The sequence below is a fragment of the Anser brachyrhynchus genome (genome assembly GCF_964034855.1).
Source record: "Anser brachyrhynchus genome assembly, chromosome: 15".
Taxonomy (NCBI): domain Eukaryota; kingdom Metazoa; phylum Chordata; class Aves; order Anseriformes; family Anatidae; genus Anser; species Anser brachyrhynchus.
The window spans coordinates 6,784,500-6,796,893 of NC_137733.1; the positions used below are offsets into that span (position 1 = coordinate 6,784,500).

Sequence of the window (12,394 nt, forward strand, 5' to 3'; positions counted from 1 at the left end):
AGCCTGCCGAGGAGCCGGCCGCGTCCCCCGGCTGCTGGCGGGCAGCGGCGGGGCCGTACCGGCACCGGGCGGGGCGGCTGCGGGAGGGCTGCGGGGGGGGCTGCAGGCGGCGGGCGGGCTGCGCGCTGCGCGCTCCCGGGTGCGGGCAGGGGACGGGGCCGCGGGCAGGGCGCGGGGGATGCGGGCAGGGCGCGGGCAGGGCGCCCCGGGGGCGGGCAGGCGCGGTGCCGGCGCGCACGGCGGATGAGCTCACTGCAGTCTCGCCGCCCATGAGCGGCGGGGCTGGAGCCGCCCGGCGCCGAGGGGCGGGGGCGGGCGGGGGCGGGCAGCGGAGCCGCCGCGTCTGCGGGAGCCGCCGCCGCCGCCCCGCCGGGCCGCGCCGGGCACCGCCGAGCGCAGCGGGGGGAGCGCAGCGCCGGGCACCGCCGGGCTGCACCGGGACGAGCGCGGCCCCGTCCCCGGGCCCCGGGGAGAGCAGCGGACGGCGGCGGAGCCGCGCCCCGGGAGCAGAGCAGCGGGCACCCCCCCCCCCCCTCCCCGGGCGCTCCCCCCCCCGGCCCTTCGCGGCGCCCCCGGGAGCGCTGGGCCCGGCCCGGCCCCGGCCATGCTCGGCCTGGATGTGTGCGAGGCCGGCGGGCAGCTCCTGGAGCTGCTGTGGCTGGCGCTGTGCTACCGAGGTGAGCGGCGGCGGGGCCGGGCAGCGCGGCCCCCGCAGCGGGGGGCCCGGGGGTGGGCAGCGCCCGGGGGTCGCGGGGGTGGGCAGCGCCCCGGGCCCGGGCTGAGCATCGCCCCCGGTAGCCAACAGGTGAGCATCGGCCCGGTACCGGGAGCGGGGGACGGCACCGGAGGTCTCCTCGGCCGCTCCCCCCCCCCTCCTTGCAGCCCGGCCTGCGGCAGCCGGCGCTGGGCGAGCCCCCGGGCGGGTGCCTCTCTGCGCGGCCGGGCCTGGGGATGCGGCCGGGGCCCCCGCGCTGTGCCCGGCCCCCGCTGCTGCCCCAGGGACCCGCTCGGCCCGCCCCGGGGGCCGGGGGCTGAGCGCGGCGGCCCCTTCTCCCCCCAGGCTGGGGCTCCCAGGGAAGGGCAGGGGGGGTGATGCGGCGGGCAGGGCAGGGCAGGGCAGGGGCCCCGAAACCCCTGGCTGCAGGAACATCACCCGCCTTTGTGTGTGTGCCACCCCCCCCCAGCTGGCTGGCACCCACCAGATCCGCTTGTTGACTCAGACCTGTGTTTTTTTTTTTTAATTATTATTATTTTTATTTTTTCCTTTGAACCCTGTACCTGCAGCTGCTGGTGGTTTGGGGCAGGAGACGGGGCTGGCGGCTGCCCAGCAGGGTTGGAGCAGGGGCTGTGGTGCGGTGCCGAGGACCTCCCTGGGTGCCCAGGCACACGGGGTGCCTGCAGGCCACGGCAGGTTGCAAACGTGCCCCGAGCCGTGCACCACGTAGGCACGAGCTCGTCTTGCTTCATGACCGTGCGGAAACGCAGCTGGCGGCAACGCCTCTGGTCTCAGCTGTGCCACCGAGCCCCGGGGACACGGAGCCTGGCAGTGTCCCCACAGTCCTGAGGCAAGGGAGACAATGTGGCTGCAGAAGGTGGGGAGATGATTGCCCACATTCATTTGGGGTGTACCTGAGCTCAGTCCCCCCCCCCCCCCCCCCCAGCCCAGCAGCCCCTGTGTGTCCCCGGGGCTTGGGGGGGGGTCCCCTGGGGTGTCCCCAGGGCGGGACTGCCACTGCCTGTCCCCCGCAGACATCATGGCTGACAAGGAGGGGGTGACGCTGTCGCTGGAGGAGGAGGACGATGCCGACGTGGCCCTGGCGTACAAGACGCCGGAGAAGAAGAGCCTGCAGGAGATCCAGCAGCTGGACCCGGGGGATGAGAGCCTGCGGAAGTACAAGCAGGCACTACTGGGCACCATCCCTGCGGCCGTGGGTAAGGCCGGGGGCCGCGGGCTGGGGCTGGGTGCCCCGAGCACCCCCAGCACCTTGTGCCGGGCGATGCAGCCTCAGCGGGTGCAGGGAGCTGGGGCATCCCTGTGGGTGCCGTCTGTCTGTGCCCACCCCGCTGCACGGAGACACCGGCATTCCCCTGCTGCAACGGGGAACGGCTGCCCGGGGACCCCAGTTGCCTTGGTTACAGGATCACCGCCGCAGTTTCCATAGGAACGGGTACAAGGGACCAGGGAATTCATCGGGATGACAGAGATGGAGCGAGCGGCTGCGGGGGCTGACAGCTCGTGGCTGTCGGCACTGGGCCCCCCAGCCAGGCAGTGCCCCCCACTCCCCACGGCACCCACCCGGCCTCGTGCTGCTGCCGGTGTCTGCCTGGCCTGGGGCGCAGCACCGTCCCAGCACCCTGATGTGCCGGCCAAGGGGGGTGCACGGGAGCTGGGGAGGTGCGTGCAGACCAGCGGGGTGCACATTGGTGGGTTTGATGCCGAGGTTTGGGCAGGCCTGAGATGTCCCTGAGCCCTGCCTGGGCTGCCTGCTGTTCACCGGCTCCTAACTGTGGGCACCGCAGCCCTTTGGGATGCTGCAGGGGTGCGTGGGCAGGAAAGTCCCTGGGAGCACAAAGCACAGCTGCTCTGGGACTGGAGGTGCCAGCCCTGGGCGGGCTGGGTGAGGCCTGCACCCTGCCTTTTGTCCCTAGATGCCAGCGTGCCCAACGTGCAGGTGACGAAGCTCACCCTGATGTGCGAGCAGGCGCCGGGGCCCATCACCATGGACCTTACAGGTGAGCGCCGGCGGGGGATCTCCTGTGGTGGGAGGGAGCAGGAGGAAGGGGTTCCGGGCTGATGGTGCTGCCTCCCACCGCAGGAGACCTGGAGGTGCTGCAGAGCCGTCCCTTTGTGCTGAAGGAGGGGGTGGACTACAGGGTGAAGGTGTCCTTCAAGGTAAGGCGGATGCGGGCTGCCCTGTGCCCGCCGGCTGAGCTGGGCACGGCCCTGCTGCTGCCCCGCAGGGTGCATTCTGCCACCCACGGGTCCCTGCTGCCATGGAGCCTCTGCCCCTTGCCTGCCTCTGGCTCTGTGCCCCTCCAGGGGACCCTGCCCACCCCGGCAATCCTTCCTCCCCAGCATCACTGCCAGCCGGGGTCCCTGCCACCTTTGCTCCTGCTCAGTGCCCAGTCCTGACCAAGAGGCCAGATCCTGGTGTAGTGCATGACAGGGCTTCGGGGGTGGGGGAGAGGGGGGCACCCCAAAGCCCAGGGGACCCCAGAATGAGGGGGGGGGGGGGGGCACCACGCCGTTCCATGCCACAGCACCCCTGCCCTCTGCCTTGCAGGTGAACAGGGAGATCGTCTGTGGGCTGAAGTGCCTGCACCTCACGTACCGCCGCGGCCGGCCGGGTGAGTGGGGGCCGGGGCCAGGGATGGGGGCTTCGCCGCCCCGGCCCTGCTCACTCGTCCCCCTCTTGCCTTCTCACCCAGTGGACCGCGATGTCTTCATGGTGGGCAGCTACGCGCCACGGGCCGAGGAGTATGAGGTGGTGACGCCAGCTGAGGAGGTGCCCCGGGGCCGGCTGGTGCGCGGCTCCTACCGCGTCCGCTCCCTGGTCACCGACGATGACAAGACGGAGCACCTCTCCTGGGAGTGGGGCCTGTGCATAAAGAAGGCCTGGGAGGACTGACCCCCCCAGCCCCGCAGCCCCGCCTTCCGCCAGCTCGGGGACGCGGCTCCCGCGGCCCCGGGGACCCCTTGCTGCCCGCCGGCGCTGCCGCGCTCGCCCCATTCATGTTAAGGTGTGGGGGGGTCCCTTAGCAAGTGGGCACCCACGGTCGTGGTCTTCGCAACCAAAGTTATTTTTAATTGCTGTTTTTTTTTAATACTGACGCCCGACTCGTCCTTGCGGCATCTCCATCGCTGGGTCTGTGGCTGTGAACCTGCTGTAGCGCTGAGCGGGGCCTGCCCGGCCGCGTGGGACGGGACTGCCGCGCGGTGCCGAGCTGCCGGCCCTGTCCGACTGCCCGGTGGCAGGCTGTGCTCTTCCATCGCCATTAAACCGTACAGACTTGTCTCTTACTGCTGTGTCCACGCGCCCCTTGCCTTTGCCCGCCCATCCCGTGGCTGTTCCTTGTCCCTGGGCCAGGTCCCGCTGCAGAGACGGGTGGCTGGAAAACAGCCACCTGGTCCCGCTGCCTTATCTGTGGTGCTGGGCAGCCAGTAGCGGAGGGCCACGAGCTCCTGGGGACCGGCACCACCCGCCCCGGGGCCCTTATCTGTCCCCTCTCCCCAGTGCGCCGGCTTTGGCAGTGGCGGCTGGCAGTGGTGGCACCATGCGGGGCTCCGGGGCCCGGCTGCTTTGGCTCTTGGTGCTCTCGCTGGCCTGGCTGGGCCCGGCCTGGGGGGACAGCGAGGGGCTCGAAGGCAAGGAGGAGGATGGGGAGGTGGTGGCAGAGGAGGAGGAGGAGGATGAAGAGGATGATGTGGTCTCGGATGAGCTCAAGGAGGAGGACAGCGTCCTGGTGCTTCATGAGCACAACTTCGCCCGTGCCTTGAGCGAGTTCCGCCTGCTGCTGGTGGAGTTCTGTAAGTGTCCCCGGCACAGGCGGGGGCTGGGGACAGGCAGGGTTACAGGGCAGGGCCATGAGTGCAGGGCAGGGGGCAGAGGTGTGGGGCAGGGGCACAGGGACAACAGGGCTATGGATATGGGTAAGAGGGGCAGGGGCACAGGACGTAGCGTGACAACACGGGGGCATTGGGTTTGGTGCAAGGGCACACAGTGTGAGAGGGTGTGAGGCAGGGCCACAGGGCAGGGGCATGGGATATGGGGCAGGGACACAAGGTGGGGTGTGGGACATGGAAGAGTGTGGGCAGGTGCTGGAGTGTGCCAGGTAACATGTCCTTGGCCACCCACTGAGCCCCACCCCTGGGGACCAGGGACATCCCCACATGCTGGGCTCTCTGTGGGTGACGCTGGGCCCCCACGCAGATGCGCCGTGGTGTGGGCACTGCCAGAGGCTGGCCCCCGAGTTTGCCCAGGCAGCCGCCACGCTGAGGAACGGGTCGGAGGCGGTGCGGCTGGGCAAGGTGGACGCCACGGCGCAGGTGGGCCTGAGCACCGAGTTTGGCATCAACGCCTACCCCACGCTCAAGCTCTTCCGTGATGGCAACCGCACTCATCCCCTCGCCTACACCGGTAGGGCCACGGTACCGCATGAAGGCGGCGGCGTCCACAGCGGGGGGCACCGGGAGGGGTGCTTGGTGGTGAAGGGGTGGCGGCGTGGTGACGGCGAGCGGGTGGCAGCGATGCGATGGTGAATGAGGTGACAGCAGGCAGCCTTGTGGTGGCAGCGGCAGCGTGGGCATCTGGGGGCGGTGGCCTGGGCTGGGGGGTTGGCAGTCTGGTGACAGCGGGTGGGTGCCTGGGGTGATGGTGGCAGCCCCACTCCACGTGCCAGGCCGCATGGACGCCAACGGCATCGTGCGCTGGATGCAGCGTCGGGCCGGCCCCAGCGCCACGCTGCTGCAGGACACCGACACCGCGGCTGCCTTCATCAGCGCCCAGGACATGGTGGTCGTGGGCTTCTTCAAGGTGGGCCAGGGACCAGGCCGGGGCTGGGCCAGGGCCAGGGCAGGTCTCATGGTAGGGCCGTGCAGGACCTGAAGGGCGAGGTGGCCCAGGCGTTCTACGAGGCTGCTGGTGAGGTGGTGGATGTGGCGTTTGGCGTGACCGAGGCGGACGAGCTCTTTGAGGCATATGGGCTGTCATTTGACACTGTCTGCCTTTTCAAGAAGGTGAGCAGGGCTGGGGAGGGTGGGGGGGGTCCATGGTGGGGACCCCTGGCACTCACTGGCCTGCATCCTGGCAGTTCGACGAGGGACGGACAGACTTCCCCGTGGACCCAGCACGGGGACTGGACGCAGCCGAGCTTACTCGGCTGCTCCGCGTGCATAGCCTGGAGCTGGTGATGGAGTTCTCCAATGAGGTACGGCCCCCGTCCCACCCTGTCCCCAGCACCAGCCACAGGATACCCCAGCCCTCACCGTCCCACCACTCTCCGCAGACCTCCAGCCGCATCTTTGGTGCCAAGATCCCCCACCACATGCTGCTCTTTCTCAACAAGTCCGTGGAGGAGCAGCTGGCGCTGCGGGATGACTTCCGGAAGGCTGCCAGCAATTTTCGGGGAGAGGTGAGGCAGCCTGGTGGTGGGCATGGCGAGGCCCCACGAGGCGCCCTGGCCTCAGCACTGCCTGTCCCCCCACCCAGGTGCTCTTTGTAGTGGTGGATGTGGATGGGTACGGTGCCACTGTCCTGCCCTTCTTCGGCCTGACACCTGCTGATGCCCCCACCTTGCGCTTCATCAAGATGGAGAACAACCGCAAATACCAGATGGATGAGGAGGCCTTCTCGGCCACAGCCGTGCGTGACTTTGTCCAGGCGGTGCTGGATGGCAAGGTTAAGGTGAGAGAACCATGGCTGTGTCAGCTAGTGCCAATGCTGCTTTCTGGTAGAGTGCTGGGCTGTTAATTCTGAAGCCTAATGATGTCTCTTGCATGGTGACCAGCAGCCAACTGCTGCTCACTGATACTTGTGCAGCCAGACCTGAGGATTTGGGGGTTATATAATCATATGACGGTTTGGGTTGGAAGGGACCTTACAGACCATCTAATTCCAACCCCCCTGCCCCTCCTACCAGACCAGGTTGCCCAAAGCCCCATCCAGCCTGGCTTCGAACACTTCCAGGGATGGGGCACCCACAGCTTCTGTGTGCAACCTGTTCCAGTGCCTCACTGCCCTCATAGTAAAGAATTTCTTCTGAATAGCTAATCTAAACCTACCTTCTTTCAGTTTAAAGCCATCCCCCCCCTGCCCTTGTCCTATCACTACACCCCTGGACAAAGAGTCCCTCCCCACCTTTCCTGCAGCCCCCTTTAGGTACTGGAAAGACACTGTAAGGTGTCCCTGGAGCCTTCTCATCTCCTGGCTGAACAACCCCAGCTCCCTCAGCCTGTCTTTGTAGGGGAGGTGCTCCAGCCACTTGAGCATCTTTGCAGTCTCCTCCGGGCTCGTTCTAACGCATCAATGTCCTTGTTGTGTTGGGGGGCCCAGAGCTGAGCGCAGGGCTCCAGGTGGGAGTCTCATGAGAGCGAAGCAGAGGGGGACAATCTCTTCCCTTGCCCTGCTGGCCATGCTGCTTTTGGTGCAGCCCAGGACACATTTGGCTTTCTGGGCTGCCATGCTGGAAGCTCATGTTGAGCTTCTCATCCACCAACATCCCCAGGTCCTTCTCAGGGCTGCTCTCAATCCATTCTCCGCCCAGCCTGGATTTGTGCTTGGGATTGCCCCGGCCCAGGTGCAGGATCTTGCACTTGGCCTTGTTGAACTTCTGGAGGATCGCACAGGCCCACCTCTCAGGCCTGTCCAGGTCCCTCTGGCTGTCATCCCGTCCCTCTGGTGTGCCGACCACACCACACAGCTCAGTGTCTTTTGGCATCGATCCCACTGCCCCCGTCACCAATAAAGATGTTAGCGCCAGTCCCAGTACTAACCCCTGAGGAACACTGCTCATTACTGATTTCCACCGTGACATCGAGCTGTTGGCCGCAACTCTTTGAGTGCAACCATCCAACTGATTCCTTACCCACCGGGAGGTCCATCCACCAGATCCACGTCTCTCCAATTTAGAGACAAGGATATCATGGGGGACAGTGTCAAGTGCTTTGCACAACTCCAGGTAGATGACATCACTTGCTCGTCCTGCAACTGACTGTGCGAGGAAAAAAACAAGCACACAACTTTATGGGAAATGAGGCAGGAGATCACCAATATTGCGCTACACACAATGGGATGAAAGTAGAGGGGGAGGAGGGAAGAGATGGTCCAGAAGTCAGCACTGGAATGCTGAACAGGGCTGGGTACCATGCTGGGGTGGTGGGGATGGCGTCTGGCAACTGGTCCTGGTGTGCCTGGATCTGATGGGTCTGCAGGTGGTGGTGGGGGGATGTTCCTGGCAAACCCTGGCCCCTGACGCCTGTGTCCTATTGCTGCTCACCATGGGCTGTGGCCATCCTGGTTGTCCCCACAGCCCCATCTGCTGAGCGAGGAGCCCCCTGAGGACTGGGACACACGACCTGTTAAAGTCCTCGTGGGAAAGACCTTTGAGCAGGTGGCATTTGATGAGACCAAGAACGTCTTTGTGAAATTCTGTAAGTGCTGTGGCTCCCCGTGACCCTTCCTGAGGTCCATCATGGGGCTGAGGGCTGAGCCCCCTTCCCACGCCAGTCTCCCACCTGAGGAACTGGCCCCAGCAGCCCCAAATCCTGGTCCCCTAGCTCAGCCAGGGTGTCCTCCCAGCACTGTGCCTGTCGCGCAGATGCGCCGTGGTGCGCCCACTGCAAGGAGATGGCGGCTGCTTGGGAGGAGCTGGGTGAGCGCTATAAGGACCACGAGGACATTGTCATTGCTGAGATAGATGCCACGGCCAATGAGCTGGAGAACATCACCATCAGCGGTTACCCCACACTGCACTATTTCCCTGCTGGACCGGGCAGGAAGGTAGGGTACAAGGCACGCGTGGGGCACCTGGGGAAGGGAGTTGGGCCCGGGCATCACTCGTTATCTTCCTCCTGTTCCGTGACTCCAGATGATTGAGTATAGGAGCACCCGAGACGTGGAGACCTTCTCCAAATTCCTGGAAAATGGGGGGACGCTGCCTGAGGAGCCACCTGTGGTCAGTAAGGTCCCCCCTTCCCTGGGCCAGGGGTTTCCATCCACCCCAGGATGGCTCCAAGCCCCTGCTAGATGGGGGATGGACCCTGCTCTGCCCCACAGCAGGATGGGGACGGGGTGTCTGGCCATCCTTTTCTTACCATCACCTTCTGCAGGTGACCAAGACCCCCGAGAACAGCACAGGCACAGAGGAGCTGAGTCCGTCAGGCACGGCTGAAGCCCGGGATGAGCTGTGAGCCCTGTCCCACTTGGGTGGGTGCTATAAATGCCCTGGAAACAACGTGGGCTCTGGTCTTTGTCTGCAGCTCTGCAGCACTGTGGGGGTGCCGCTGCTGGCAGCCCCGGCTCACCCGATGGGCGCCACATTTGCACTGGCCAGGGGCACGCAGTGCTCGGTGGCGTCTCAGGGGACATGGTGAACACAGTGGGTTCACACCTGGGGTCATGGGGCAGAGCTCCCTGACCACAAGCTGAACCCGGGGCGTCTCTCCCATGGGGCAGCTCAGCCACAGGCCTGGTTCCCACCCTGCAGCCACAGGTGACAGACCCCGGCTCACCAGAGACGGCTGTCACCATCATCACCCCTGTACCCACGCTAAGGGCCTGGTGGTGGTCTCATCCTACTGCTGTCAGGACCCCAGACACCGTGCCCTCGCCTTGGCCTGGTACTGCATGGCCTTGGCCCTGGGCATGCCCCATGGGTTGGGTGCTACAAGGCTCCTTTCACCTCCCCAGGGCCCTGGACCCATCACAGCTCTGGGCACACTGTGGCGCTTGTCTGTGCAGTGACACAGGAAGGTGTGGGCCTAGGGTTGTGCGGTCGGGGTGCAGGCGATGGAGGAATGAACCAGGGCTTTCTGCGTCGTGGCCCCCAGGCACCCCTCCTGCCCCAGGTCTGGGTTGCATGACCATGCAGCAACCCCAGGGAGCAAGGGGAGCCCCAGGAGTTGTTGTCACAGCTAGGGAAGGCAGAAGTAAAAAAAAAAATGGGGCTCCAAACACTCTTTGAGCTTCTCCAGACCCTGGCTCACAGCCTCTGGGACCCCCTGGTGTCCCCACAACCCCCAGCACTGTCCCCTTTCCCCGTGCCTGCTGCTCTCAGGCTGTGGGCAACGGCTCTGGGGACAGGGCCCTGAGGGCTGTGGCCTCCACGTCCACCCTGTGGGGGAGCCATATGCCCTGGGCACCCGACCAGTCCCACCCACCAGTCACCCCAACTGGCTCCCCTGGGCCTGGATCTCTGCTCCGCAGGGAAGGAAGAAACCAGCAGGCATTGGGATGTGGGGTTTTATTTCATTTTATCCAAGTACCTTTGAAAAGATCATTGTACAAGTCAGCACATGAGGATGCACAGGAGACATCGCCAGGGCTGCACAGCCAGCGGAGGGTGCTGCGCTTAGCAAATGTACATATTTACAGGGAACCCCCTGAGAAAAAAAGGGGGAGACGGAAATCCCAGGCATGGTAACAACCTCACCAGACACAACATGATCAGAACTTAAAAAAAAAGGAGGGAGGAAAAAAAAACGTTCATAACGCTGTTCCCTGGCTGAAAACGATTGCAGATTTTGCTGGACTTCACATAGTGATAGGCTATAAGTCACAGGACCGTGTTTAAAAGGCACTCGGTGACATATACAATAGGCTGAGTCAAATCCCCATGCGGTGCCACGCACACGGGGCCACCAGCCCCACAGGCAGCCGCACCATGCTCCAAAATGCTGCAGCAGCAGAGTGCAGAGCCGGGGCACGCGGCCAGGCAGGGCAAGAGCTGATGTGGAAGCCCCCGACGAGCTGGCTTTGGGGGACGCGGGGGGGCCGGTCTCGCTGAAGGAGCCAGCGCAGAGTTGCGGCTGCTTGGGCATGGAGTACAGCCCGGGCTGGTGGGCAGGGCAGGGCCAAAGGCAGGGGCAGTGGGAGCGGGCAGCCCAGGTGGGAGCAAGTAATCCCAGGAGGCTGCCTAGACTCCCATCTGCACCCTGGTGGCTGCCCCTTAGAGTGAGTGCAGTGTTCGGGTGACCTGGCCCTAAGAGCCCCACAAAATGGCATCAACAACTCCCTTCGCTACTAGCACTGGACTACAGTGCCCTCACATGACCTCCCCAGAGACACAGAACCTGAAAAAAAGACTCAAGACTCATAAAAAGATGGGTTTTGTCCTCATACTTAAAGTGTCTCATTGGTTTCCTCCCCATACGACACGTCTCCTAGAAAGACTCCTTGACCAAAGCCTGACTTTGACACTGGAGGCCCGAGCATGTCTGCAGGGGGCACACGGGTGCCAGCCCTCTGCGGAGCTGCTGCTCCCTCCTGGGAGGAAAGGTCTTCTCCAGGAACAGGGCAGACGTGGAGGACGAGCGCAGGATGTGGGATGCCAGTGCCCAGCCTGCCGCCCCAGCTCCACAGCACGGGGTGGGAGCCGGTCCTCACGGATGTCCCACGGCCCTGCCAGCTCGCCCCGTCCCGTGTCTCTGGTACAAGGCACCACAGGAAACCCCCAGCATTGAGAACTGCCACTGACCCTTCTTTCCATCGGGGAGTCACTCAATCTCAGAAAGCTCAGGAGAAAAACCACCCTACCAGGTCCAGTAGCTGCAACTGCCAGGGAGGCAAGAGGCCGACTTGTTCAAAACGTCTCAGCAATCTTCGGAGGTGCGCAGGAACCACAGGGGAGGGCCCCTCCGGAGCGCAGCAACGCCTTCCGCACGACTGGGGGGACAGCGGCTCGTTGGGCCAGGAGCACTGCCCCGCTGCAGCAGCGTCACTCAGGAGCCATCCACACGGAGGGGACAGGGAAGGGTGCTGTGAAAGCGAGGACCACACTGAGTTTGACGGATGGCTGTACACTTTGGGTGAATTCTGCAGTACCTGTACGTTTTACATTTACATAAGAGCACTGTGACATTGGAAATATTTTCCTTTTATTACAATATATCAAAAATATGCAGCTTTAGTAAACAAGGTCATATTACACTTTCTAATGCACTGTACAATGCTACATTACACTTATATTCGGTATGGAGAGGGAGCCCAGGCTCCCACTGGCAGGTTCGTGGGGTGAAATGACTTCCACTGGCAAAGCAGCTTGCGCAGAGCAGGCTGCCGCCCTCCGCCCCGGGCTCACCCAGCGCCTGCTGGAGTAGCACCGCCAGCGTCAGCCCCAGACCTTCTCCTCCGGTCCCAGAGTCTTTCACAGTCCTTTCCTTAAAGCCTTCGCAGCCTCACAGCCTAGTCGCCTAGTCGATCTTTTCCACCTTCCCGATGATCTTCTCTTCGAAGATGGGCAGGATGGTGTCATCTTCCCGCACCTCCTCGAAGACCACACCACAGTCGAACTCATCACTCACTTTCTTAAAGTAATACCTGAAAACCCAGAAACACGGCGACAGAGAGAGGTGAGTGGCCACGCGGGACACCAGTCATACCCAGAGACAGGGTACAGCACTCCCTGAGCTAATGGTGAACGGGGAGCAGCTCCAGCAGATGTGGAGGCGACTGAGGCTCAGGCCCTGAATCCAGACCCATTCACAGCTCTCGCAAAAGCTGGCTGGAGGTCCCTGTGTTGGTGAGAGCCCAGAACATTTCTAGGCAGACTTTCCCAAGGCAGTTCCTACTTGGAAGGGGTGACTGGCAGAGCTACGCACCCCATGCCTGGCTGCCACACAGAGGACAGGCACTCTGGGACTCCAGTAGGGCCCAACCTCTTTGTCCTCACTGGAGGA

At 64.0% G+C, this 12,394-nt stretch overlaps 3 protein-coding genes across 6 annotated transcripts in view; 2 read left to right on the forward strand and 1 right to left on the reverse strand.

The window, feature by feature from the left end:
- Positions 1 to 324: 324 nt before the first annotated feature.
- On the forward strand, positions 325 to 4,021 carry ARHGDIG (Rho GDP dissociation inhibitor gamma). 2 transcript variants are annotated; one of them, XM_080557249.1, is made up of 6 exons: positions 325 to 677; positions 1,750 to 1,932; positions 2,650 to 2,733; positions 2,817 to 2,893; positions 3,285 to 3,348; positions 3,430 to 4,021. In XM_080557249.1, the coding sequence occupies exons 1-6, from the start codon at positions 605 to 607 to the stop codon at positions 3,627 to 3,629; spliced, it is 681 nt and encodes a 226-aa protein (XP_080413375.1). In that variant the 5' UTR covers positions 325 to 604; the 3' UTR covers positions 3,630 to 4,021. The 2 variants fall into 2 exon arrangements, with proteins under 2 accessions (XP_080413375.1, XP_080413376.1); XM_080557250.1 differs by lacking the exon at positions 325 to 677 and adding an exon at positions 871 to 1,592.
- Positions 4,022 to 4,173: 152 nt separating this feature from the next.
- Positions 4,174 to 11,415, forward strand: PDIA2 (protein disulfide isomerase family A member 2). Of its 2 annotated transcripts, XM_080557229.1 has the most exons (11): positions 4,174 to 4,528; positions 4,932 to 5,138; positions 5,401 to 5,534; positions 5,600 to 5,737; positions 5,812 to 5,928; positions 6,007 to 6,132; positions 6,210 to 6,404; positions 8,029 to 8,149; positions 8,317 to 8,498; positions 8,587 to 8,673; positions 8,828 to 11,415. In XM_080557229.1, the coding sequence occupies exons 1-11, from the start codon at positions 4,276 to 4,278 to the stop codon at positions 8,906 to 8,908; spliced, it is 1,641 nt and encodes a 546-aa protein (XP_080413355.1). In that variant the 5' UTR covers positions 4,174 to 4,275; the 3' UTR covers positions 8,909 to 11,415. The 2 variants fall into 2 exon arrangements, with proteins under 2 accessions (XP_080413355.1, XP_080413354.1); XM_080557228.1 differs by having other exon boundaries at positions 8,587 to 11,415.
- Positions 11,416 to 11,571: 156 nt separating this feature from the next.
- Positions 11,572 to 12,394, reverse strand: part of AXIN1 (axin 1) — an 81,748-nt gene continuing 80,925 nt past the window's right edge. For both annotated transcript variants that reach the window (XM_080557226.1, XM_080557225.1), the window contains exon 10: positions 11,572 to 12,035. In XM_080557226.1, coding sequence (XP_080413352.1) covers positions 11,909 to 12,035 — 127 coding nt within the window. In that variant the 3' untranslated portion in view covers positions 11,572 to 11,908. The remainder of the gene's footprint in view (positions 12,036 to 12,394) is intronic.